This window comes from Pelophylax lessonae, assembly GCF_965119305.1.
Source record: "Pelophylax lessonae genome assembly, chromosome: 1".
NCBI classification, from domain to species: domain Eukaryota; kingdom Metazoa; phylum Chordata; class Amphibia; order Anura; family Ranidae; genus Pelophylax; species Pelophylax lessonae.
The window spans coordinates 669,047,069-669,071,940 of NC_138768.1; the positions used below are offsets into that span (position 1 = coordinate 669,047,069).

The 24,872-nt window shown below is 44.3% G+C and overlaps 1 protein-coding gene across 3 annotated transcripts in view; it reads right to left on the reverse strand.

Annotated features, from left to right (window-relative positions):
• SH3D19 (SH3 domain containing 19) overlaps positions 1 to 22,208 on the reverse strand; it is a 153,619-nt gene extending 131,411 nt beyond the window's left edge. For all 3 annotated transcript variants that reach the window (XM_082258100.1, XM_082258101.1, XM_082258099.1), the window contains exon 1: positions 21,741 to 22,208. In XM_082258100.1, coding sequence (XP_082114226.1) covers positions 21,741 to 21,834 — 94 coding nt within the window. In that variant the 5' untranslated portion in view covers positions 21,835 to 22,208. The remainder of the gene's footprint in view (positions 1 to 21,740) is intronic.
• Positions 22,209 to 24,872: the final 2,664 nt, after the last annotated feature.

Below are 24,872 nucleotides of genomic sequence, written 5' to 3' on the forward strand. Positions count from 1 at the left end.
TTCTGGGTGGCGTTCTGTACACCATTCTGTACAGAATGCCTCCATGTAGCCATATTGAACTACATTTTACAGAAAATGATGGCACTGCAGATTGAAAAGGAAAGGTAATTTTTATTATCATTCAATTACAATATGACTTGTTTTGCAATTGTATACACTAGATTTTTTTTTTTTAATTCGCTATTTTTTCCCCCACAAGTGTGGCGTTAACATTCTGCCCTGATGAAGGGGGATTACGTGGTTTGGCAGGACATTGCCCGTGAGGTGTACAAGGATTTGGGATAATCTGGCAACACAGAAAGACAGCAAACATTTCTTCTGAACATTCTGTGGCTTTAATGAATATGCCAATATATGCTTTTTAAAAAGGACAATTCTGCAAGAAAGAAAAACAAAAAAAAAACACACACAAACACTCTTGCTTTATTGTCACTGGGTAGGTAAAAAACAAAAGAAAAAAAAAAAAAATTACCGTGCCATGGCCAAAAGCAAAAAAAGCATTAAAATACATTGCAAGGCGTCAAAGAATGCACTATAACAATGAACCAAAAAAGCACAAGGAAGCAGAAGCAAGGGTGTATCTAGCCTAACGTGTTTTCACAAAAAAAATAAAAACATGGCTCATATGTTACCCACATTTGCCAATTTAGAACAGACCCTTCAGTGCATGAAAACACAAGGAATCGCCAAACTGACCCCAACCTATGCTTATACAGTATATGAGAAATGAGTGATAGAAACACCTGATCTTGATTATCATGTTTTTAAACAAAGTTTCCCATTTCTTATCTTGAGTTTCTGAACCTGGACTGACTCATTCTCAGGAGTTTTCACTTTGAAACACCACCTAACCTGATCGACCTGCCTCTCCTCATACTTCTGGCAGTAATATGCAGTCAAAGAACAGGGCTTGTCATACATGTGTCATCCCTAGCATATTTTACTTGCATGGTTTTCTAAATGTACTGCAGCTCCTGGGCATCATAAATATACAGTGGAAGTAAACTCTAAGTGCCGGTTCACATTTGTGCGATCACAGAGATTGCATGTAATTTGGAGCGCACTGCTCCTAAAATTACATGCGATCTCTGTGTGGTGCAAATTAAGCCATACAGTTTGCATGGCTGAATTCGCACCGCAATCACTCTAAAACACGCACAGGACCCTTTTTTTGGTCCGCAGCAGAATCGGATCGCATGGTGGTTCACACTAGTGCGAACTTTCAGATGGAACTGCGATATGCGATCTGATCTGGGGGTGTCATTAACTTTCAATTGACACCCCCAGCGTATCGCATATGGCAGTGTGAACTGCCAGGGGTGCGGATGTATATTAGCAGCGTTCCCGCATCGCACAAATGTGAACCGGCACTAAGGCTTCTAACGTCTGTTGTGCCGCGTTTAGATGCATTTTTACATTGTAAAATGGTCAGAAATGTATCCTCCTTGATAACACCTATAAACGCGAGTTACCACGTTTAGACGCTGTTACAAGTATTTGGGGTTTCAAATGCCAATAACCTTCTGTCTGAATGCATTTTTTTGCTTTCAAAAGAATGCCACTAAATGACTATAAACGGCTCAGTGTACATGGACAGATAAGATAACCGAAGAGAGTCTAGGGGCCGCTGAAAAAAACGCCCAACTGCTCCTAAACGTCCGTTTATCAGCAGCAGTGTACATGAGGCCTAAAAATTGAGCTGTCTTAAAAATGCACTGAACAAAGATTTCAAAATACAGACTAAAAAAATTGCGAACAGCACTTTACCTAAAAATATGAAGTATGTGTAGTGCTAACAATTTACATCACCCAAAATTAAAGAAATGAATTATAAATAAAACAAACTTAAAAAATGGTAGTTGGAATACAGAATGCATAATGTCTGATTTGTGGACCATTTTTTGTCTGTTCTAAGGTAGCCATACCCTGCTAATTTTTTTCTCAGCCTATGGTCTGAACAAGAGAAAAGAGAACATCCCTGCTGGGAGAAGACAGTGATTCTTAGATTGTAAGCTCTAACGAGCAGGGCCCTCAAATGCCTCCTGTATTGAATTATATTGTAACTGTACTGTCTTCCCTTACATTGTAAAGTGCTGCTCAAACTGTTGGCACTATATAAATCCTGTATTATAATAACAAATCGCTAGCGGCTATAGCAGCTGCTATCGATAATCACAAGAGAATCTGGCAGGCTGGTTGTACCCAAGTTGATCAATCAACTTGGTGCATTTAGCCTGCTCATTAATGGTTCAAACCGGCCAAGATTCGAACAGTGTATGGCCAGTCTTAAGGCTCGTACACACGATAAGAAAATCTATAGGGAAAATTCGTCCGACGACCTATCTGTCGATTTTCGGATTGTTAGTATGGTGCTTTCGACAGCCGACTCCGACTTTTCGGCTGACAAAATCCTGATGTGCAGGCTATATAATTTTTGTCGTCCGTCAAAACAACGTCCGATTTTCGCCTCATTAGTACAGATTTCGACTGAAAAAATTCTTAAGAGCAAGACTAGGCATGCTCAGAGACGAAAGAACACATACAAAACAATCCAACACATGACATCACTTCTGAAGTAGAATTCTGTCGTACGGGAAAAAATTCATATGAAAATAACCTCTTCACTTTCCACATCAGACTAGCATGCCACAAAAAACGGATGACAGATCGTTCGATAATCTGATCATGTGTACGGGGCTTTAGCCCCCATGCACACAGGGCGTGTTCTTGCAGCTGCTGTTAGCAGCGTCAGACGTTTTTTTTTGCAGCTGCCCATCCATGTTATTCTATGGCCTCATGCACACATAGAGCTTTAAGGAGCTCCAAGTGGCATAGGCGTTTAATAGCTGCAACAAAAAAAAAAAAACCCAGAACCAGTGCGTTCTGGAGCTGCAGCGTCAAGCTGTAAAAACGTCTGACGCTGCTAAAGGCTGAATAACGTTGCTTAACCACCGGAGGATTTTGCTGTGCGACTTTAACTGATAATTGCGCAGTCGTGCGACGCCGTACCCAAACAAAATTTACGTCCTTTTTTTCACACAAACAGAGCTTTCTTTTGGTGGTATTTGATCACCTGTGCGATTTTTACTTTTTGCGCTATAAACAAAAAAAGAGCGTTTATTTTTAAAAAATAACAATATTTTTTACATTTTTTTTATATGAAATTCCCCCCCAAAAAAATGTAAAAAATCAAAATTTTTTAAAATTTTTGGCCAATTTGTTTTCTGCTACCTATGTTTGGTAAAAAAAAAAAAATCACAATAAGCGTATTTTGATTGGATTGCGCAAAAGTTATTGCGTTTGCTAACTAAGGGAAAGATTTGTCATTTTTTTTTTTCTCGACGAGTAATGGCGGCGATCTGCGATTTTTTTGCGGGACTGCGACATTGCAGCGGACAGATCGGACTCTTGACTGACATTTTTGGGGGTACCAGTGACATTACTACAGTAATCAGTGCTATACACATGCACTGTTACTGTAAAAATGACAACGGGAGGGAAGGGGTTAACTTTATTGGAGAGGGAGGGGTTAAGTGTGTCCCTAAGGGGCGTGTTTCTAACTGTCATTGGATGTGGCTAGTGGTGTAATAGCACAGATCAACGGTCCTACATAGCAAGACCGAGTGATCTGTGTTTTTACACAGCGGAGAATGACAGGCGGCTTTGTTTACACTAGCCGCCTGCCTTTCTACCTCTCTGCCCGATGATCGCGAGTGACCGGCGGACATCGGGTCCGCCGGTCACAGGCGTCGGCTTCCTCTGGTTCGAGCGGGAGCGGGAGCTCGCCTTTGGCGGCACGCGCTCGCCCCCAGGCTAGTGAAGTACCGGTACGTCACTTTGCCTGGGAGGGGCTGACCGCCGCCGTATATAGTCGGCCGGCGGTCGGCAGTCGGCAAGTGGTTAAATGACCAACATTAGACTCAGCAGAACAACCCTGTTTTGTTAAGGCTCGTACACAGGATAAGAAAATCAGAAGTAAAATTTTCTGCAACGAACAATCTGCCGATTTTTAGATTGTTAGTATAGTGCTAACGACAGCCGATTACGATTTTCTGCTACCTATGTTTGGTAAAAAAAAAAAAAAAAAAAAAAATCGCAATAAGCCAATTTTGATTGGTTTGTGCAAAAGTTATTGCGTTTACTAAGGGAAAGGTTTCTGTCATTTTTTTTTTTTTTTTTAACGAGCAATGGCGGCGATCTGCGATTTTTTTTGCGGGACTGCGACATTGCGGCGGACAGATCGGACTCTTGACTGACATTTTTGACACATTTGGGGGTACCAGTGACATTACTACAGTAATCAGTGCTATACATATGCACTGTTACTGTAAAAATAACACTGGCAGGGAAGGGGTTAATTTTATTGGAGAGGGAGGGGTTAATGTATGCCTGGTGCTTACTGACATGTGTGGGGGGAGGTGACTGAGTGACACAGGGACAGATCGCAGGTTCAGCTATGCTGAACCCTGCAATCTGACCCTGTCTGTCACTTAGGAGATCCGCCCGCTTTGTTTACACAAGTGGGCGGATCTCCAGACTCGATTCCCCGACGATCGGGGAAGAGCGGCGGTGATCACCACCGCTCCTCCCCTGGCCCAACTCCCGCTGTGACTGAAAACAGCGGAAGCGAGTCTACGTCGCTGAACGGGAACGAGCCACTGTGCCGCAGTAGAGGCACAGTGAGCGGGGGTAAAGTGGTTAAACAGCGTTAAGCCACTTTATGCGTTTTTTTTTTCTCATTCAAAATCAATGGTTCCCTATGGGAGCCTATTGATATGAATGGAAGGCGCATCGCAAGTCGGATCAGGATGATCCGACTTGCGCTGTGAGAATCTTGAGGGGGAACTCCACGCCAAAATGGGAAAAATAAAAACGGCATGGAGGTCCCCCCCAGGTTCCAAACCAGGCCCTTCGTGTCTGGTATGGATTTTGAGGGCCGAAAAGAAAAACTAAAAAAAAAACAACGTCACCAGGAGGCCACGCCCCTGATGGCTATATAATAAGCTGCAGAGACTGGAGACTGGCATAATCACCAGAGACAGCGTCGGAGGAGGACCGGAGGAAGAAGAAGACCAAAGGCAGAAGAAGAGCGGAAGGCAAAAGAGCAGAAGAGCGGAGGGCAAAAGAGCAGAAGAGTGGAGGGGAGAAGACCAGAGCGGAGAAGACCGGATGAAGATTTTTTAATAAACTTTTCAAAACATCTCCTGTCATTATTTACATACACTGCCTTTTATGGGTGAATGGGTAGGGGTACAATGTACCCCATACCCATTCACATAGGGAGGGGGTCCGGATCTGGGGGACCCCCTTGTTAAAGTGGGCTTCCAGATACCGATAAGCCCCCTGCCCGCAGACCCCCACAACCACCGGCCAGGGTTGTCGGGAAGAGGCCCTTGTCCTCATCAACATGGGGGCAAGGTGCTTTGTAGTGGGGGGTGCAGAGCCCCCCCTGCCCCAGAGCCGCTTGCTCGTCCCCTCCCCTTTCCTGGCCTGCCGGGCTGCATGCTCGAATAAGTGTCCGGTATGGATTTTGGGGGGGACCCCACGCCGTTTTTTGGGCGTGGAGCTACCCTCAAAATCCATACCAGACCCGAAGGGCCTGGTTTGGAACCTGGGGGGGACCCCCACGCCATTTTTTTCCCATTTCGTCATGGAGTTCCCCCTCAAGATTCTCAAAGCGCAAGTCGCACCGCAAGCGATGCGCCTTCCATTCAAATCAATAGGCTCCCATAGGGAACCATTGATTTTGAATGGAGGCAGAAAAAACACTGCTAAAAGCGACGTGGCCAAACGTGCAATAACACCAATGGAAAAAGCTACTGAAAGCACGTTTTTACAGCTGCTTTTTCCTGGTGTTAGAAGTGCCTCTGCAGCTCGTTTTTTCTGACGCCCTGTGTGCATGGGGCCTTAGGGTATAACATGTAACGCGGTGATAAATCGAGACACACACACCATCCCAGCTCCTACAGAGCCCACAGGTTGTTCTTCCCAGCAGCTGCTGCCACTATTTAAATTAGGTGTGGTTGTGCAGGTGGAGATCTGTGAATGAATAAACTACAAAGTCTTGTCTGGCAATGCAGCAGAGAGATTCATTGATCAATGGAACAAAGTGCAGTGATAATCATACTTGGAATCCACTGATACTTTCTCCAGTTCCATAACTAGAAGTCTATATCTCGTTACAGGCATGCAAAAGGAGGAAGAGTCTGCAGGAGATGTGCATTGTACCTACGATACACTGATTATTTTTCTGAAAATGTGGGTGCATTTACTATTTTATTACTAAATGATCACTGCGTATAACATGGAAAAGATGGGTAGTCAGCACACCCACAAGCTTGTCATCAAGGGCAAAGCTTCAATTACTGTATAATGACATAGACAATCAATGCTTCACACAAAGTTCCTTCATTGTCCAGGTTCCTGCATAGTCCTGAAAGATTAATCATATGTCATCAAATAGCCAACAAAGCTTTGCACTTGATAGCAAGCTAGTGGGTGTGTTCATGACATATCCTAGCGAATCTCTTATGCAGCTCTCCAATGAAGTCTCAGAAGAACCATACCTTTTTTTCTTAGTTAAAGCAGAGTTCTTCTCAAAAGTGGAACTTCCGCTTTAAGTGGTCCTGACCCCCTGACATGCCGGGGTGGGGGGGGGGAGGGGGAGCGGGTACTTGGTTTTGACAAGAACCCGCTCCCACTTCCGCTCGGACCGACTAGGCGGCTCGGGCGGAAGTTCTCCTCTTCCCCTCCCTCCCAGCAATCTTCTGGGACATGTCACAGAAGATTGCCTGGCCAGTCACGACGCGCAACGCGACTCGCGCACACGGCTGTGAAGCCATAAGCTGTCACAGCCGGGAGCCCACAGTAGTGATGCCAGCGCCGCGGGGAGAAGGGAGGAGAGAACTGAGGCCGCCCCCCCAGCCGCAAAGCTGGACCGTGGGACAGGTGAGTGTGTTTAATAGTCATCAGTCTACACTTTTTGTAGCTGCTGACTTTTAATAAACACAAAAGCCAGTGGAACTAAGCTTTAAGATAAGAGGGGGAAAGTTTTAGAACATCTGCCAAGCTTTATTTACAGCTTGTGCCATATATTTAACAAAATAAAAAGGGTTCAAATTACAAGGTTTATTCTTAGGGTGTACGTACACTAACTATTTGCCTAACTTTGGTCTTTTACGAGTGCTGCTGCTATCCAATATTTCTGGGCATATGCACCATTGGGTGCTGTGGTTGTTTCCATCAACCCCAATATATCTACAGGACATGGTAGAGGCATGAGGGTCAGTTGGAATAACCACAGCTTTGCCTGTGTGCTTTTTATCACAGATCAGTGAAAGCTGCTGGGGGGGGGGGGGGGACTAGAATTTTCAGTATATTTTTGCATACTTGTTTTGAGCCCAATACAGGCATACCACACATTTAAATACACAATGGGACCAGAGCATGTACAGTGGGGATCAAAAGTTTGGACACCCCAGGTAAAAATTTGTATTAATGTGCATAATGAAGCCAAGGAAAGATGGGAAATCTCCAAAAGCATCAAATTACAGATTAGACATTCTTATAATATGTAAACAAAAGTTAGATTTTATTTCCATCATTGACACTTTCAAAATTACAAAAAACAAAAAAATGGCGTCTGCAAAATTTTGGGCACCCTGCAGAATTTATAGCATACACTGCCCCCTTTGCAAGGCTGAGACCTGCCAGTGTCATGGATTGTTCTCAATCATCGTCTGCGAAGACCAGGTGATGTCAATCTCAAAGGTTTTAAATGCCCAGACTCATCTGACCTTGCCCCAACAATCAGCACCATGGGATCTTCTAAGCAGTTGTCTAGAAAACTGAAACTGAAAATAGATGACGCTCACAAAGCTGGAGAAGGCTATAAGAAGATAGCAAAGCGTTTTCAGATGTGAATATCCTCTGTTCGAATGTAATTAAGAAATGGCAGTCATCAGAAACAGTGGAAGTTAAAGCAAGATCTGGAAGACCAAGAAAAATATCAGACAGAACAGCTCGCAGGATTGTGAGAAAAACAATTCAAAACCCACGTTTGACTGCACGATCCCTCCAGAAAGATCTGGCAGACACTGGAGTTGTGGTACACTATTCCACTATAAAGAGATACTTGTACAAATATGGTCTTCATGGAAGAGTCATCAGAAGAAAACCTCTTCTACATCCTCACCACAAAAATCAGTGTTTGAACTTTGCAAATGAACATATAGACAAGCCTGATGCATTTTGGAAACAAGTTCTGTGGACCGATGAGGTTAAAATTGAACTTTTTGGCCAGAATGAGCAAAGGTATGTTTGGAGAAGAAGGGGCACAGAATTTAATGAAAAGAACCTCTGTCCAACTGTTAAGCATGGGGGTGGATCAATCATGCTTTGGGGTTGTATTACAGCCAGTGGCACAGGGAACATCTCACGAGTAGAAGGAAAAATGGATTCAATAAAATTTCAGCAAATTTTGGATAGTAACTTGATGCCATCTGTGAAAAAGCTGAAGTTAAAGAGAGGATGGCTTCTACAAATGGATAATGATCCTAAACACACCTCGAAATCCATGGGGGATTACATCATGAGGCGTAAACTGAAGGTTTTGCTATGGCCTTCACAATCTCCTGACCTCAACATAAATGAAAATCTATGGACCTTAAAAGAGCAGTGCGTGACAGACAGCCCAGAAATCTCAAAAGACTTTTGTAAGGAAGAATGGGCAAAGATACCGCAAAGAAGAATTGAAAGACTCTTGGCTGGCTACAAAAAGCGTTTACAAGCTGTGATACTTGCCAAAGGGGGCAGTACAAGATATTAACTCTGCAGGGTGCCCAAACTTTTGAAGACACCATTTGTTTGTTTTCTGTTATTTTGAAAGTGTAAATGATGGAAATAAAACCTAACTTTTGTTGACATATTAGAAGAATGTCTAATCTGTAATTTGATGCCTTTTGGAGATTTTTCCATCTTTCCTTGGCTTCTTTATGCACATTAATACAAATTTTTACCTGGGGTGCCCAAACTTTCGATTCCCACTGTATGTAAAACGAAAATGTACTTAAGTTAAGCAATACCTTTTTTCACTTCTCAATGCATGTAAATACACTAGCTCTATAGGAAATCTTGGCCAACTTGACATGGCACTGCTCCCAAACCATAAGTTACAAGGACACCAAACTTAGGGAGCGCGTTAGGGGGACCCAGGACTATAATATGGTAGATTACCTAGGCAAGCTGGCGGGCCACAAAATAGCATATGTTGTAGTCCTGTGTCCCTTCTTGGTGCTCCCTAAGTTTTGTGTCCCTGTTACTTATGGTTCCAGAGCAGTGCCATGTCAAGCTGTCCAAGATTTCCCATAGACGCCAATGTTAGACAGGGAGCAGTACCTTACCAAGCTGCCCATGATTTCCCATAAACGCCAATGTTAAAAACCAGCAGCAGTGCCATGTCAAGCTGACGAAAAATTTTCTATAGGACACCAATGTTAAAAACCGGGAGTAGTGCCATGCAGTGGCGGCTGGTGCATGATAATTTTGGGGGGCGGCAAATCTCCACACCCCAGGCAGGCAAATCCACCTTATCCCCCCGCGCGGGAGGGACGGCCGGACAGCCAGCATTCCTACCTCCTCCTTCCCAGATGGCTGAGTGGCTGCAATTCTCCTCTGGCTGTGAATCTCCTCCCTCTTCCTGGCCAATGGCCAGTAAAATCGCTTCTCTTTTCAGCCAATCGGGAAAGGGGTCTCATGACCCGCTTCCTGATTGGCTGGGAGGAGAACCAGTCTGATACTAGCAAATATTAAATTAGCTATTGTCATGCAACTGGGTGGGCTCAGATCGCAGTGCTATAACAGTGTACCATTTGCTTTTTTTTTTTAACAGCATGGATGTGTGTGCAACTTTTTATCAATAAACGGATATTGTTATGAAGGTAATGCACTATTAGTCCCCTTTTTTCTACACGTCCCTCAATATCTATGGAGTTCATGAGCTGTTTTGACATGGATGTCGGTCTGGGAATGTGAATGGAAGGGGATTATCATCTTGCACTGGAAAGTTTGGTCATTTATCGCTGCTAATCCACAGCCTTTTGGTAAGTGCCCATTACCTTACTCCACCTTTGGGTGGATCTAGGAGCACTTGGAGCAGTTCGTTTAACTAGTTCACTCTATGTCACCGGCGGTGAAACCTGTCCTTTTTTTTTTTTTACACATGGGATCGGACTTTTTTTCTCTATCAACTTTTGTCAAAAGCTTGTTATTTATTTAACATTATTTAACACAATGTATAGAGGTGTTTAATCACATAACATTTGTGTTAATATTTTTATTTCATATCTGGTATTTGTTTTATTTATTCACAGTTATTGAATATTTTCAATGCAATATATGCACCCTTTACTATTTATTTTCCACAATTTATTCTCCATTATTAAGGATCACTTAAGTGCAGCAACCCACCTTCTAATCAGCGCATCTTTATCAACTTTGTTCCAGGTTCTCAAACATATTCGGGTTGATTCACTAAACTTGGAGAGTGCAAAATCTGGTGCGGCTGTGCATAGAAAGCAATCAGCTTCCAGGTTCTTTGCCAAAGCGTAATTAAACAAACTGAAGTTAGAAGCGGATTGGCTACTAAGCACAGCTGCACCAGATTTTGGAAACTCCAGTATTAGAAAATCAACCCCATTGTGTCACCTTGTATGGGACCTAAATGCTCTGTTCAGTTCCATCCAAGCCGGCTGCATTTTTACACTTCCTTCTTTGTATATGAAGCTGATCACTCAAGTGAATTATTACCCAATAGTCGGGTTAAAGAATGTCCAGGTGGCCTTGAAGCGGAGATAACACTCTATATATTAAATTATGGATAGAAGACAAAGTGGTAGATAGGAGAAGAGTCCATGTTAATGTACACACTTTTTAAAAAGTGTTTTACTGCATCATAGAATATTAAAGAGGAAGTAAACCCTCCTCTGCAACTTTTACCTATAGGTAAGCCTATGATAAGGCTTACCTATAGGTACTGTAAATATCTCTTAAACATGTACCGTATAGGAGATATTTACCTTACATGCATACAGTGACATCACTGGCGCATGTGCTGTTCCTTCAGAGCCCCGTGACTGTCGGCGCGTGCGCGGGAGTGACGTCACCGCGGCTCCGGCCAATCATTCTGTCTGCGATCACTCATTTTTTTGCATTTTATCTTGAGCCCAGCATATGAAAAGATCATGGCTGTTTTTAATAAAGTGCAGTTCTCAGTAACAAGTGATTTCAATCTAGTTAACACTGTAGCTGTGCCAACGGTGGAAAATACACCTGGTATATCCTAATCAAAGTGCCGTTATCAGTGGTCTCCAAACTGCAGCCGTTTGCTTGCTTTTACCTGGCCCTTGGGGCATTATTCCCCCCACTGTCAGCAACAGTAGACATAGTTCCTCCCACCGACACCAAAGATGGGGCGCTATGCCACCGATGGGACACCACGCTCCCCACCACTGATGGGACACTACTCCTCCTACTAATACCAACGATAAGGCACTGTTTACTCCCACTGACTTTCCCACAGGACATTTTCCACTCCCACTGGCAACAGTCCACCCTCCCTAATGTATTAAGGACAGTAAACTGGCTCTTTGTTTAGAAAGTTTGGAGACCCTTGTGCTATATAATAGCCTGTAGCCAGATTTCACAAAGAACCTCACACATGTAATGGAAGCGTCTGCTTCCTGAGCCTCCAGTATGTAACTACTTCTCTCTCAGATTTATGTATCAGTAATGAAAATTACACTTCCAATGTAGGCTTGAATGTGGTGGCTCTAAAAAGGTCTTTTTACTTTTTGGAACATCAGGCTTTCTGTATCTAAGCAATGAGCCTAGAGGCGAGTGTGTTTGGGAAGACTTCTCCTGCATTACAAACAAGAGTAGTTTTCAGGATCACCGACAAAAGAAAGTGAGATGGTCTAGTGCACTATAGCTAAGCCTGGATCAATGTGTTGACTCCCTGTATACATTTTAAGGCTTAAGTGCACTTTTACACAAAGCAACTCACCGGCTCCCACTTCCCTAAAGGCTTGTACACACTTGACGAAAATCGGACGAAATATCCTCCGATATTTTTCTCTCTCTTGCTCAGCATTCATAACTGTTTTTAGTTGACAGTGCATAATGTTCACAAAATTTCTCGTCCGATTTTTTTTTTTGGGACATTTGTTCCTAGACTTCCGGGTTGTCAGCAACTTCAGATCATGCGCGGTCTTTCGTATCCGTTTTTTCGGACGTACTGCATACACATTAAACAAAAATTGGTCGTCTGGGGACAGACGATAACAATTTTGGTGTTTGTCCCTCCGTTTTTGTTTCGTTGAAAATGTCGGCATCTGCTGCTGAAAGTTGTGTACACACTAGCCGAAAATCGTACAATTTTACCTCGGACGGGAATTTTTGGCAGATTTTCTACTAGTGTGTACCCCACTTAAATCACTGACTGGGGAGATTTCCCTACACTTCCTGTCCCAGAGACAAACATGTGAAGAAAATCCCTGCAAAAATTGAGGGAGTTCTCCTTTTAACAGCTGTCAGTGAAACAGGTATCCCCATTGAAAAGATGTACCCCTTGTTTTGGTGAAGAGTTTAAACGTTTGGATTTTCCATCACTTTCTGTCTCTGTAAAAATGTTCACCAGGGTAAACAAAAAGGATGAATCTACCTAACCAGGATAGCAAAGTTACTAAACCATCTCCCTGCTATCCAAAATGACAAGACAATGTTTTGGCTATACATAGAATTTCAACCATGTTTACAGCAGTTTGCATTAATTTTAGCACACATGAAATGTGTACCTACTACTTGCATATGTGTACCTACTACTTGCATAATCCGACTCTGTATATGGGGGGGTTACTCCGATTTGTCAGATAAAAAGGATAATGCATAGTTTTTGTGCAGATTTCTGCTATAGCCATTATAGCTGTGTATAACATGCTCTTTGGGTATTACATAGCAGGATCAAAGTCACTCGTATTACTACTTGAATTCACATTCTAAGTTATATTACATTTGCCTAGAAGAAACGTGATTTAAGTGCCCTTCATAAAAAACATACAGGAAAAACGAAATCTGATTTGTCATATTTTGTATAATTCTAATAACATTTTTTATTTGATTTGGAGTAGTGGGGCACTCTCTTCCTATTGCCTGTAGCAAGAAAAAAAATTGGCATCCATCCCACTTTTTTGAAAAGCTTGACACAAACACCATACAACCCCCCAATTGCAGCTGGTGATGCTAGAATAGACCCAGGATCTTTCACATACACAGATTATTGTAAGAAAACCACAAAGTGCGCACTGATCCTGAGGAGAATACATTTCCATGGAAGGGGGGAGAATACAGGCACTGCTCTTTATTTTTATTTATGAATACCTTATTGTACTTTGGAAAGAAATGCTGTACTGCTCGACCTTTGTTCACAACTGTTGCGGATAGTGAATAAATGATGGAAAATGGGGTGATTATGGATCGGAAGTACTAAAATGGAACTTAAAAATTAATGTTTGATTTCTATACTGATTTTTATGATATATAGTTGCCTAAAGCAGGAAACATTTGTAGTGGAAACCAAACTGAAAGCAACAAAAGTTTGCCAAGTTTATAAACATAAATACAGTAATTCAAGAAATTTCAACCACTTTTAGCCAGTAACATGTAATGCTAGTTTTATATTGATGTTCTGAGACGCTAGATGACAGTTGATTTAGTTACATTCAACTTCACCACCTAAATACATCTATCATTTTCAATCATTTTGGAAGTTTGCTCCTACATTGGCTGAAATGCACCAACATCTTCATCAGTAGTGAGGGAGCAGCACATCCATTGTTCAGGTTGTGGCAGAGTGATGCCACTGGCGAAGGGAAGACGAGCTGGTTTTGAATCACTAGTGTAGTATGCCTCAAGGCTACATTATTCTGTATATTTTTACATATTTACTTAGCTTGGACCAATGTAACTATGTATAGACCATACTTGGCATATGGAAGCTGGAAATGTCTGAAGTAGACACCACTACTCCAGTGATTTCCACTTGCTTCTGGATCAGATTCTGAACAGCACTCTGCTTCCGTCTGAACATAGGTGGTCAGACGGCATTCATAGTTGCATAGTAGGTGAGGTTGAATAAAGACAATAGTCCATCCAGTTCAACCTGTGTAGGTGTGTGTGGCTGTAATCATCTCTCATACCCCTGAATGTTCTGATTCTTGAGATGTACGTCTAAGAGTCTTTTGAAAGCCACCATACTTACCGCAGAAACCACCTCTTGTGGTAGAGAATTCCACAATCTTGTAGCTCTAACAGTAAAGAACCCCCCTCATTGCCTGAGGTTAAAACGTTTCTCCTCCAGACGCATTGTATGTCCTCGAGTCCTCATGCAATCCTTCCGACTGAATAGCTTATTTTCTATGCTGAGACCACCATTGAGATATTTATAAATTTCTATCATGTCCCCTCTCAGGCGTCTCTTATCCAGGGAGAATAAATCAAGCGATTGCAGAAGCTCTTCATAATTAAGGTCCTCCAATCCCCTAATTCGTTTAGTTGCCCTTCTCCAGCTCCAACACATCCCTCCTGAGGACCGGCGACCAGAACTGGACAGAATACTCCAGATGTGGTCGGACCAGAGTTTTATAAAGTGGTAGGATTATAGTTTTATCTCTGGAATTGTATTTTCTGAAAGAATGCAAAGCGTTGCTTGATTGGACTAAGTGGAGAGCATGTTGTCACCTTTGAACCTTGCTCAATACAGTATGCTTCACATTCGTTCATAAAATTATCTGAATAGTCCCCATGCCGAGTGGCCAACCTCCTGTTTGTAGAATGCAGCAGGCGGGCCGCTAAGCACTGGACCTGGAAACAAGTGGAGATCACTTAGGTAGCGATGTCTTTAGGGGCATCAGCCACATGTAATATATGAGGGTTCCTCAAAAAGTTAATACGCAACTGTGTAAAATATCTAAAAGCCTGGAATTCATCTTTAATGTACATTTCAAAACGTGTTCACAAATGAGTAAATAGGCACTCCTGAAGAAAATGTCAGATTTTGATTTATATCATTGCAGGAGCATGCACATTACCACATTGCACGCTACATGCGTTGATGCACTGTACTGCCCTTTTCATTTTGAATAGCACCCCAACCCACGGCATTGCATCTGGGCTGCACAGAGCTGCAACACACTATAGTGCATTGTGGTGCATTGCGCTGTGTGACAACCCTCCCCTCCGCTCCCCATTCATAGAAGGATTTGTGAATGGGTTCACCAAATGCATGTCTGATATTCCTCCAAGCCCTTATCCAGACTGCCCGAGGATCCCTGCCTTTCTCAAGACCCCAAATCTTCCCAACCTCACCCAGAATATCGTATACCACCACCTCGGCAGGGAGGATTTTCTTCCACAGGGTAATCTGGCACTGTGCATTCTTGCCACTGACCACCAATGTAAGGAAGGGGAGGGGCATTCTTGCCACTGACCACCAATGTAAGAAGGGGGAGGGGCATTCTTGCCACTGACCACCAATGTAAGGAGGGGGAGGGGCATTCTTGCCACTGACCACCAATGTAAGGAAGGGGAGGGGCATTCTTGCCACTGACCACCAATGTAAGGAAGGGGAGGGGCATTCTTGCCACTGACCACCAATGTAAGGAAGGGGAGGGGCATTCTTGCCACTGACCACCAATGTAAGGAAGGGGAGGGGCATTCTTGCCACTGACCACCAATGTAAGAAGGGGGAGGGGCATTCTTGCCACTGACCACCAATGTAAGAAGGGGGAGGGGCATTCTTGCCACTGAACACCAATGTAAGGAAGGGGAGGGGCATTCTTGCCACTGAACACCAATGTAAGGAAGGGGAGGGGCATTCTTGCCACTGAACACCAATGTAAGGAAGGGGAGGGGCATTCTTGCCACTGACCACCAATGTAAGGAGGGGCATTCTTGCCACTGAACACCAATGTAAGGAAGGGGAGGGGCATTCTTGCCACTGACCACCAATGTAAGGAGGGGGGATTCTTGCCACTGACCACCAATGTGGGGGGGCAGTCTTGCCACTGACCACCAATGTAAGGGGGGGCATTCTTCCCACTGACCACCAATGTAAGGAAGGGGGGCAGTCTTCCCACTGACCACCAATGTAAGGAGGAGGAGGGGGGCATGCTTCCCATTGACCACCAATGTAAGGAGGAGGAGGTGAGGCATGCTTCCCACTGACCACCAATGTAAGGAGGAAGATGGGGGGGGGGGCATGCTTCCCACTGGCCACCACAAGAATGTACTGTGAGTGGAAGATAAAGTGATTACCAGGGTTTCCCGAGACTAGAAAAGTATTTCAAGGGATAATCAATGTTAAAAAAGATTGAGAAAGGTTGTTTTGGTGACATTTTTTATATTTTAAACACAATTTAGTTTCTTCACTTGAATATTAAGAATAAAATATGAAAAGGATGGATACTGCAGAACAAACTACCAGTAAAACTATAAATAAAATAAGTTTTAGAATTGATGTATTAATAGGTCGCTTACTTGTATGTATTCATACGTATATATATATATATATATATATATATATATATATATACACATATACACACACACACACACACACACACACACACACACACACACACACACACACGTACGTGTCATACAACCAATTAGCAAATATAACATCAGTGGCTTTTATGGACCTTTTAGTTTGTCACGTGACATGTAGACCAACAAGCCACTGTGTTTATATTATGAGAACTTTGGCCCTGGCTCATGTAACTCCTTTCACTTGTCAGTAGAAAACACTATATCTACTATAAATAATAATAATAATGACATACAAATATATCTGCAGAGCTGAGGGACCAGAACAGGAGAAACTAGCAATGTCACGTGTGGTGTCCCGCATGGGAGCAATATAGCGGGAGGTGAGCGGGGACCAGAGAGAGAGAGGAGGATCAGCAGCAGAGCTGGGGGTTACTACTGAGCGAGGGGGGGGGGGGGGAATCAGCACAGCTGGGGGTTACTACTGAACAAGGGATCAGCAAATCTGGGGGTTACTACTGGGCAAGGGATCTGCTGAAAGAGGGCAACAATGAGCTGGGGATCTGCTGAACAGAGGTACTAATGAGCTGGGGATCTGCTGAGTGGGGGTACTGCTGAGCTGGGGTTCCTCTAGGCCCCTTTAAAACAAATCGGAAATCAACACACACACACGGCATTTGCCAAGCTTCATTAAAGCATTACTAAAGCATCACAGAAGATTTAAAAACACAAAAGCATGTTGAAGCGGTAGGTGCTCTAACGTGTTAAAGTAGAAACAATTGTAAATGAATTGTCTCCAGAAAATCTGGCTCCCTTGGATACTTTTTCCACTCTTTTGTTCTCAAATTTTTTTAGGTTTGGTTTTTGACCTTTGCCCTGCTTTCCTTTACAGTAATGGGTACCTGGTCAATGAGTCCCTTTTTAAAACACATTCTTTTTATTCTTTAATTCATTTTTATTTTTTTAACTCCATTTTGGACTCTGATACGCTTTAGCACGTATCATTTTTTCTTTCTACAAAATGTATATTTTACTGGTTGATGTTCAATTCTATAGCCTTCTATTTTCCCGCTTAACAGTTTTCCATGATCTTCGCTAAGTGTATTGCAGTCTGAATAAGTGTCCTTTCACACGGGCTTTCTGCCCTGCAGAGAGACCAGGTATGCCCCCTTTCAAAGCAGAGACCAGGTATGCCCCCTTTCAATGCAGAGAGACCAGGTATGCCCCCTTTCAATGCAGAGAGACCAGGTATGCCCCCTTTCAATGCAGAGAGACCAGCGGGCCCCCTTTCAATGCAGAGAGACCAGCGTGCCCCCTTTCAATGCAGAGAGACCACAGCGTGCCCCCATTCAATGCAGAATGTCCACAGCGTGCCCCCATTCAATGCAGAATGACCAGCGTGCCCCCTTTCAATACAGAATGACCAGCGTGCACCCTTTCATTACAGAAAGACCAGCGTGCACCCTTTCATTACAGAAAGACCAGCGTGCACCCTTTCATTACAGAAAGACTAGCGTGCACCCTTTCATTACAGAAAGACCAGCGTGCCCCCATGCAATGCAGAATGACCAGCGTGCCCCCATTCAATGCAGAATGACCAGCGTGCCCCCATTCAATGCAGAATGACCAGCGTGCCCCCATTCAATGCAGAATGACCAGCGTGCCCCCATTCAATGCAGAGTGACCAGCGTGCCCCCATTCAATGCAGAGTGACCAGCGTGCCGTGCCCCCCTTCAATGCAGAGAGATCTTTGTGCCCCCTTTCAATGCAGAGTGACCAGCGTGCCCTCTTCAATGCAGAGAGACTTACCTGCAGCGGCGGCTTCTCCTCAGTTCCCCACATCTCCTCGAGTCCTCTCGCCTCCTCCTCTGCCAATGGCATGCGTTCGCCTTTCGGCCAATCAGGAAGCGGGTCTCGGACCCGCTTCCTGATTGGCCAGGAGGAGGATCCGTGTGACAATAGCGAATTTTCTTTCACTATTGTCACACAATGGGTGGGCTCGGGGCGCACTGCTCTGCGCCCCGGGTCCACCCTTTTCTGAAGCCTATTAGAGCCTCTGGCTCTAATCAGGTGATTTAAAAAAAAAAAAAACCCTATTGAACTCCATGCGTCCAGCGCCCCGCATGTAGATTAGGGGGCCGGACGCATGGATGGGGGGAGGGGGGCGGCGCCCCTGCGCCCCCAACGCACCAGCCGCCACTGTCCCCGCTGAGCAGGCGGATGATAGGTCCATCTCCGCTCACTGTGCCGAGACAGACCTGTCAGAGCCCCACTCTCTATGGGAAATTGGATGAAAATGGACCGCCTGTCTGTTTTCATCCGATCCCATCATCCAGACGGATGGAAAATAGGGTTTCCATCCGTCTGGATTCCACAGACCGGATCGGAGAGCAGCGGGTGTCAGCGGTTAGAGAGGTACATGGAGCATCCGATCAGGTCTGCCTGAAAAAAAAATTACAGGCGGACCTCATCAGAGGCCCCTGTGAAAGAGGCCTAAATCGCTCTCTTATGTATGTGCTTAAAGAACCTACTTTAGGCTCCTTTCACATAAGCGGGTCTCCAAAGACTCATGATTTCCAGTGCAACGTTTATGCGACATTTGGTGCAATTTTGATTCGACTTTACATCCTATGGATTAAAGTGGCACCAAAATAGTAAAGGGACTTTTTCCTAAAGAGGAAGTAAAGCTTCCTCTGCAACTTGTACCTATAGGTAAACCTATGATCAGGCTTACCTTTAGGTACTGTAAATATATCATAAACATTCACCGTTTAGGATATATTTACTTTGCATGCAGCCAGTGACATCGCCGTCCACGCCGTTCCTTCAGAACCCTGCGCCGTTAACGCAGGCTCCCGCGGGCATGCGTTGGAGTGACTTTAGCGCGGCTCGGGACAATAAGATGGCCGGAGGACGCAAACCCGGAAGGAAGACAGGTGAACACGTTGGCCGTGTCAGCAGTGAGCAGGCAGCGCTGCGGGAGCTTCATTCTAAGGTATTTCCATGATGAGCTAGTATATGATGCATACTAGCTCATTACGCCTTTGTCTTGGGTTATTTATTTTTTTGGGGAGGTTTACAACCTCTTAAGTCGCTGCGATTTTAAATTGTAGCGATTTGAACAGGTGCCATTGAAAAGAACGTTGTGTGATTTGTCATCCGAATTTGCTGTACAAAGTCACGAGACAAATCACACAAGTGTGAAAGGAATAACTTATTCCTATTTCTATACTTTCAGAGACCTGTAAAAGATTGGAAACATTACCTAAAAGCTGGGGGAAGAAACCACCCCCCTGTTTCCCTTTGGATTTCATCTTTTTTTTTTTTTTCACAGGCACCTTTATCTTGCATTAGATCTTATCTTAAATAAAAATTCACAATTCACACAACAAAAACTCATTCTGGGTGAGTTTCTACGTGCATGTTTTTTAATGCATTCCAATGCGTTTTTCCCTTTTTTTTTTTTTTTAAAAGGTTATTTTTTTTTTCTTTGCTGTAATGCGGTCTAGTGGGTTTGTAATGTGTGTTGCCGCGTTTCAGTACAGTTCAGTGCAAAAAAAAGTAGCATGTTCTAATTTTTTTGACTGTCCTGGAACGTACTGCACTAGTGTGAACTATGCCATTGGAACCCATATGACCTACTGTTCCTGTATTTTTGATGAAGGGAAAAAAAAAAATGCACTGGAATGCATCTGGGGTGAACCAGCCCTTACACGCGTTTCAGTGCCTTGCAGTGCAATACTATGCAAACAGGTTGCATAAAATGGCACAGCTGTGGAACACAGAGAAACACAATAAAAATGTAAAATTATATATATATATATATATATATATATACACATACACACACACACACACACACACACACACACGTATACATATACATACATATATACACACACACACACACACACACACACACACACACACTAAAATATATCATAAAAATAATAATAATAAACACAATAATATATAATAAAAATATATTGTTGAAACAAATAGCCCCTTAGTCCCGGTTCACACTTGTGCGATGCGGGAAGGCTGCGAATTCGCAGCCTGTTCCCGCATTGCACCCGCACATCTGGCAGTTCACACTGCTATACGCAGGGAGTGGCAAATGAAATGTTAATGACACCCCCAGTTTGATCGCATATCGCAGTGCGATCTGACGGTTCGCACAGGATAGGATCGCACAAGTGTGAACCACTGTGCGATCCGATCCTGATGCAGCTGGAAAAAAGGGTCCTGTGCGTCTTTTGTGCGGGTGCAGTGCGATTTTCAGCCATACAAAGTGTATGGCTGAATTTGCATCCGCACCTCCGATCGCATGTAATGAAGGAGCAGTGCGCTCCGAATTGCATGCGATCGCCGCACTCGCAAAAGTGTAAACCGGCCCTTAAACACATTTCTGTGCGTTGAAGGGCAATAATATACAAACAGAGAGCATAAAAATGGCACAGATCTGGAATGCAGAGAAACAGAACAACATAATATATAATTATCAACAATAATAAAATGATATAATACCTATAAAATTATATAACACAATAAATAATATATAATAAAAATAAACACAATAAAAAAATAGGCCCTTACACGCATTTCTTTGTGTTGCAGTGCAATAATATACAAACATGCTACATAAAATGACACAGCTCTGGAACGCAGAGAAACACAATAATAAAATATATAATAACAACAATAAAATATATAATAATAATAATAATAATAATAAACCCAATAATATATAATAAGATAAAAATCTATTGTTGGAAAAGAAATAGGCCCTTACACACATTTCTGTGCAATAATATACAAGGCAGAGCTGTGGAACGCAGAGAAAACACAGCGTTGTGGTGTGAACAGGACACAGATAACTATAGGTTTCTATGTGTCATTGCAGTTACCTGCGATTCGAGGGAAGAAAAGCACAGGTGAGTGCACATAGTGTGAATAGGCCCTTGGGGGGTGTAATGCTTAGTGCAGCAAGGAGGATGGGGGTCCTCCTTCAGATTCTGGGGGCTATAAAGGGTAGAGAAAGGCTGCATTAGACCAGTGTAGCATGGATGTGGTGTCCATGTGTTGTAGGACCCTGTGCCCATCCATCCATCCATCCATCCATCCCGGTTTCCCATGGTTACCTGTAGCTTGGTTGAGGTTGGACCTCCTGTGTCTCCTGTTGCCAGCACTGTCCCTCAGCTCCTCCTCCTCTTCCTCCAGCCAGGCTTCAGCCATCAGCAGACAGCATAGGAGGGCATAGACAGGAGAAAATCACATTCCTTGTGTGTGCAGGCCGAGCTGTGCTGGGTATGTCGGTGTGCTCAGCCCCTGGATCCCCCGCACCTGACTCCCTGATGATGGCACATGCAGCCTGCCAGGCCGGCCACACAAACTTTCCTCATCCGAGCACGGCTGGCCTGGCTGCTAGTCACAGGAAACTTCCCCAGCCAGCTTCTCCCGGTCCTCCTTCCCTGCACTTTCTAAATATTCCGGTGTCAACAGGAAATTGTTCTCTCCTTCTCCCTGTGATAGTAAAACAAAAGGCGGAGGGGGAAGGGAGGGAGGAGGAGGAGGTACCTGCAGAAGGAGATGGGGTTGGGTGCAGGCATGTGTATGAGGGAGACTGCTAATCACAGCTCTCCTCAGGCATGGCACCCAGCCTCTCATCCACACACAGGTCTGCATCACAGCCAATCAGCTGACAGCCTTCACTGATAAAGCTCAGCTCAACAAGCTGAAGCTAGAAGCTGATTGGTTACTGGACACAGCTGCTCCAGTATTAGTAAATAGCCCTTTTCTAATATTAAAGGGAAAGCATAGAGGGGAGAATAGATATGTACATTGTTCCATATTCCAATCCTAGAAAGCATGGGAATAGAAAACACTTCAGTACATGTTCCATGCAGAACCTCCCAGTGTCCTTAAGGTGGTTGGAAAGGCCAAGGTTCCATTTGGGATTCAGAATTAAATTGCACAGCGATCGATGCACAATGTGCGTTTGGGTGCCATTGTCCCCTAATAGCGCCCAATTCTGCCACAATGTCAACTGAAAATTAGCACAAATAGGAGTAGGAGCTTCTTTTCAGACACAAACATGCAAAGGGCTGGCCTGCTGACATGAAAATCACATGTAAATTGCTCAAACAAAACGCTTTCCTTTTTCCCGAAAGTGTGAATGCAACCTAAAGGCGTTTTTTTTTTTTTACGTTAACACATTCTGTGCATTAAAGGTAAAAACCTTTTAGGTCCCCCCCCCCCCCAATACTTATCTAAGCCCAATCTCCATCCAGCGCTGTGCCTGAGAAGCTTGGTGCTGCTCGCTCTCTCCTCACTGGATTCAATGAGAGCAGCAAGAGCCAATGGTTGCTGCAGAGGTCAAAAGAATCCAGTGACAGGAGTGTCAATGCAGGAGTACCCCTCATAGTAAGCTACTTGTTGGGGGGGGGGGGGGTACTCGGAAGCAGGAGGAACCAGGAGGGGGGACCCCAGAGGAGGATCGGGGGTGCTCTATGCAAAACCACTGCACAGAGCAGGTAACCCCTTCCCACCTAGCCGAAAGGTGGCTACAGCGCAGCTCTCCAGTCCTAGGAGGGCTTCTATGGACATCCTCCTACACCCGCACCTCCTGCGCACCCCCTTGGGGGGGGGGCACATCAAGCACACTCTGTGACCGCTGTGTCCTTTGGATCACACAGTGTGGTAAAGGGCCAATCACAGCTGACCACATGTAAACTGACTTGCCAGTTATCGCAGACCTTTCCTCACGCGCTGCATCTGTATAAGGAAAGGTGAACCAATAACTGGCAAGGCTGACAGGGCACAGGGAGTACATCTCTTTACCCTTTTCATAATCAGGGCACTGATCTTCAGTGCCCGTCAGCGCAGCCTCTTCAGCGCCCGTCAGTGCAGCCTCTTCCCGTCAGTGCAGCCTCTTCCCGTCAGTGCAACCTCAGCCTCTTCAGCACCCGTCAGTGCAGCCTCTTCAGTGCAGCCTCTTCAGTGCAGCCTCTTCAGCACCCGTCAGCGCAGCCTCAGCCTCTTCAGCGCCCGTCAGCGCAGTCTCAGCCTCTTTAGCGCCCGTCAGCGCAGCCTCAGCCTCTTCAGGGCCCGTCAGCGCACCCTTTTCAGCGCCCGTCAGCGCAGCCTCTTCAGCGCCCGTCAGCGCAGCCTCTTCAGCGCCCGTCAGCACAGCCTCTTCAGCGCCCGTCAGCACAGCCTCAGCCTCTTCAGCGCAGCCTCAGCCTCATCAGTGCCCGTTAGCCCAGCCTCAGCCTCTTCAGCAGCCCTTTTCAGCGCCCATCACTGGAGCCTCTTCAGTGCCCATCACTGGAGCCTTTTCAGTGCAGAAAAAAAGAAATTACTTCTTTGCAAACATTTTCGGTCCTTTTTATTTGTTTAGCAAATACAAAAAAAAAAAAAAAAAACAGTGATTAAACACCATCAAAAGAAAGCTTGAACTATCTAATGCCCCATACACACGTGCAGATTATCTGCAGACTTTTGTCTGCAGACTTACCAAAACCATATAATATGAGGTCAAACCTAAACCCTTTCAATTTGTATGCAATCCGGCAGGCCCTTGCACTACATAGAAAAGGTAAATCTGAAGACAAAAGTCTGCAGATAATCTGCACGTGTGTACGGGGCATAACAAAATAAAAAAAGATAAAATTTCACTTGGGTAAAGTGTTGCATGATCATGCAATTGTCATTCAAAATGTGACAGCGCTGAAAGCTAAAAATTGATCTGGGCAGAAAGGGGGCAAAAGTGGCCAGTATTGAAGAAAAAAAAATACAAGGCTTCATTATTATCACCTTTAGGCTAGGTTCACACTGGATTGCGAAGCGGCTCGCAGCAGGAGGTCCGGTGCGTCCCATTCACCGGGGGGGGGGGGGGGGGGGGAACCCAGCATAAAGCAGTATAAACCCAAAGCTGAAAATGTAACATAAAGCCAGACATTGCACACTCATTTAGACACATCAAGTGTTTGGTGTTAATGGATTCCATTTGGCAAGAATATTTATTTATTTATTCTGGCCATTGGAATGCATTCAAATCTAAAATGCACCTAGAGTTTAGATATGTGTACATATGTATGTGCACATCAAGTATTTCTTTCTGTTTAAAAGCTCCTCTCCTGAACACGCTGGTGATTTTTTTTTTTTTTTTTTACAACCTGTAAATGCAAATGCATGAGCCCTTAGATACACTAACAAATTGAAGCTGGGCGCCAGCGCTTTATAAGCAGTTACAGCAAACAGGTTTTTCTTTT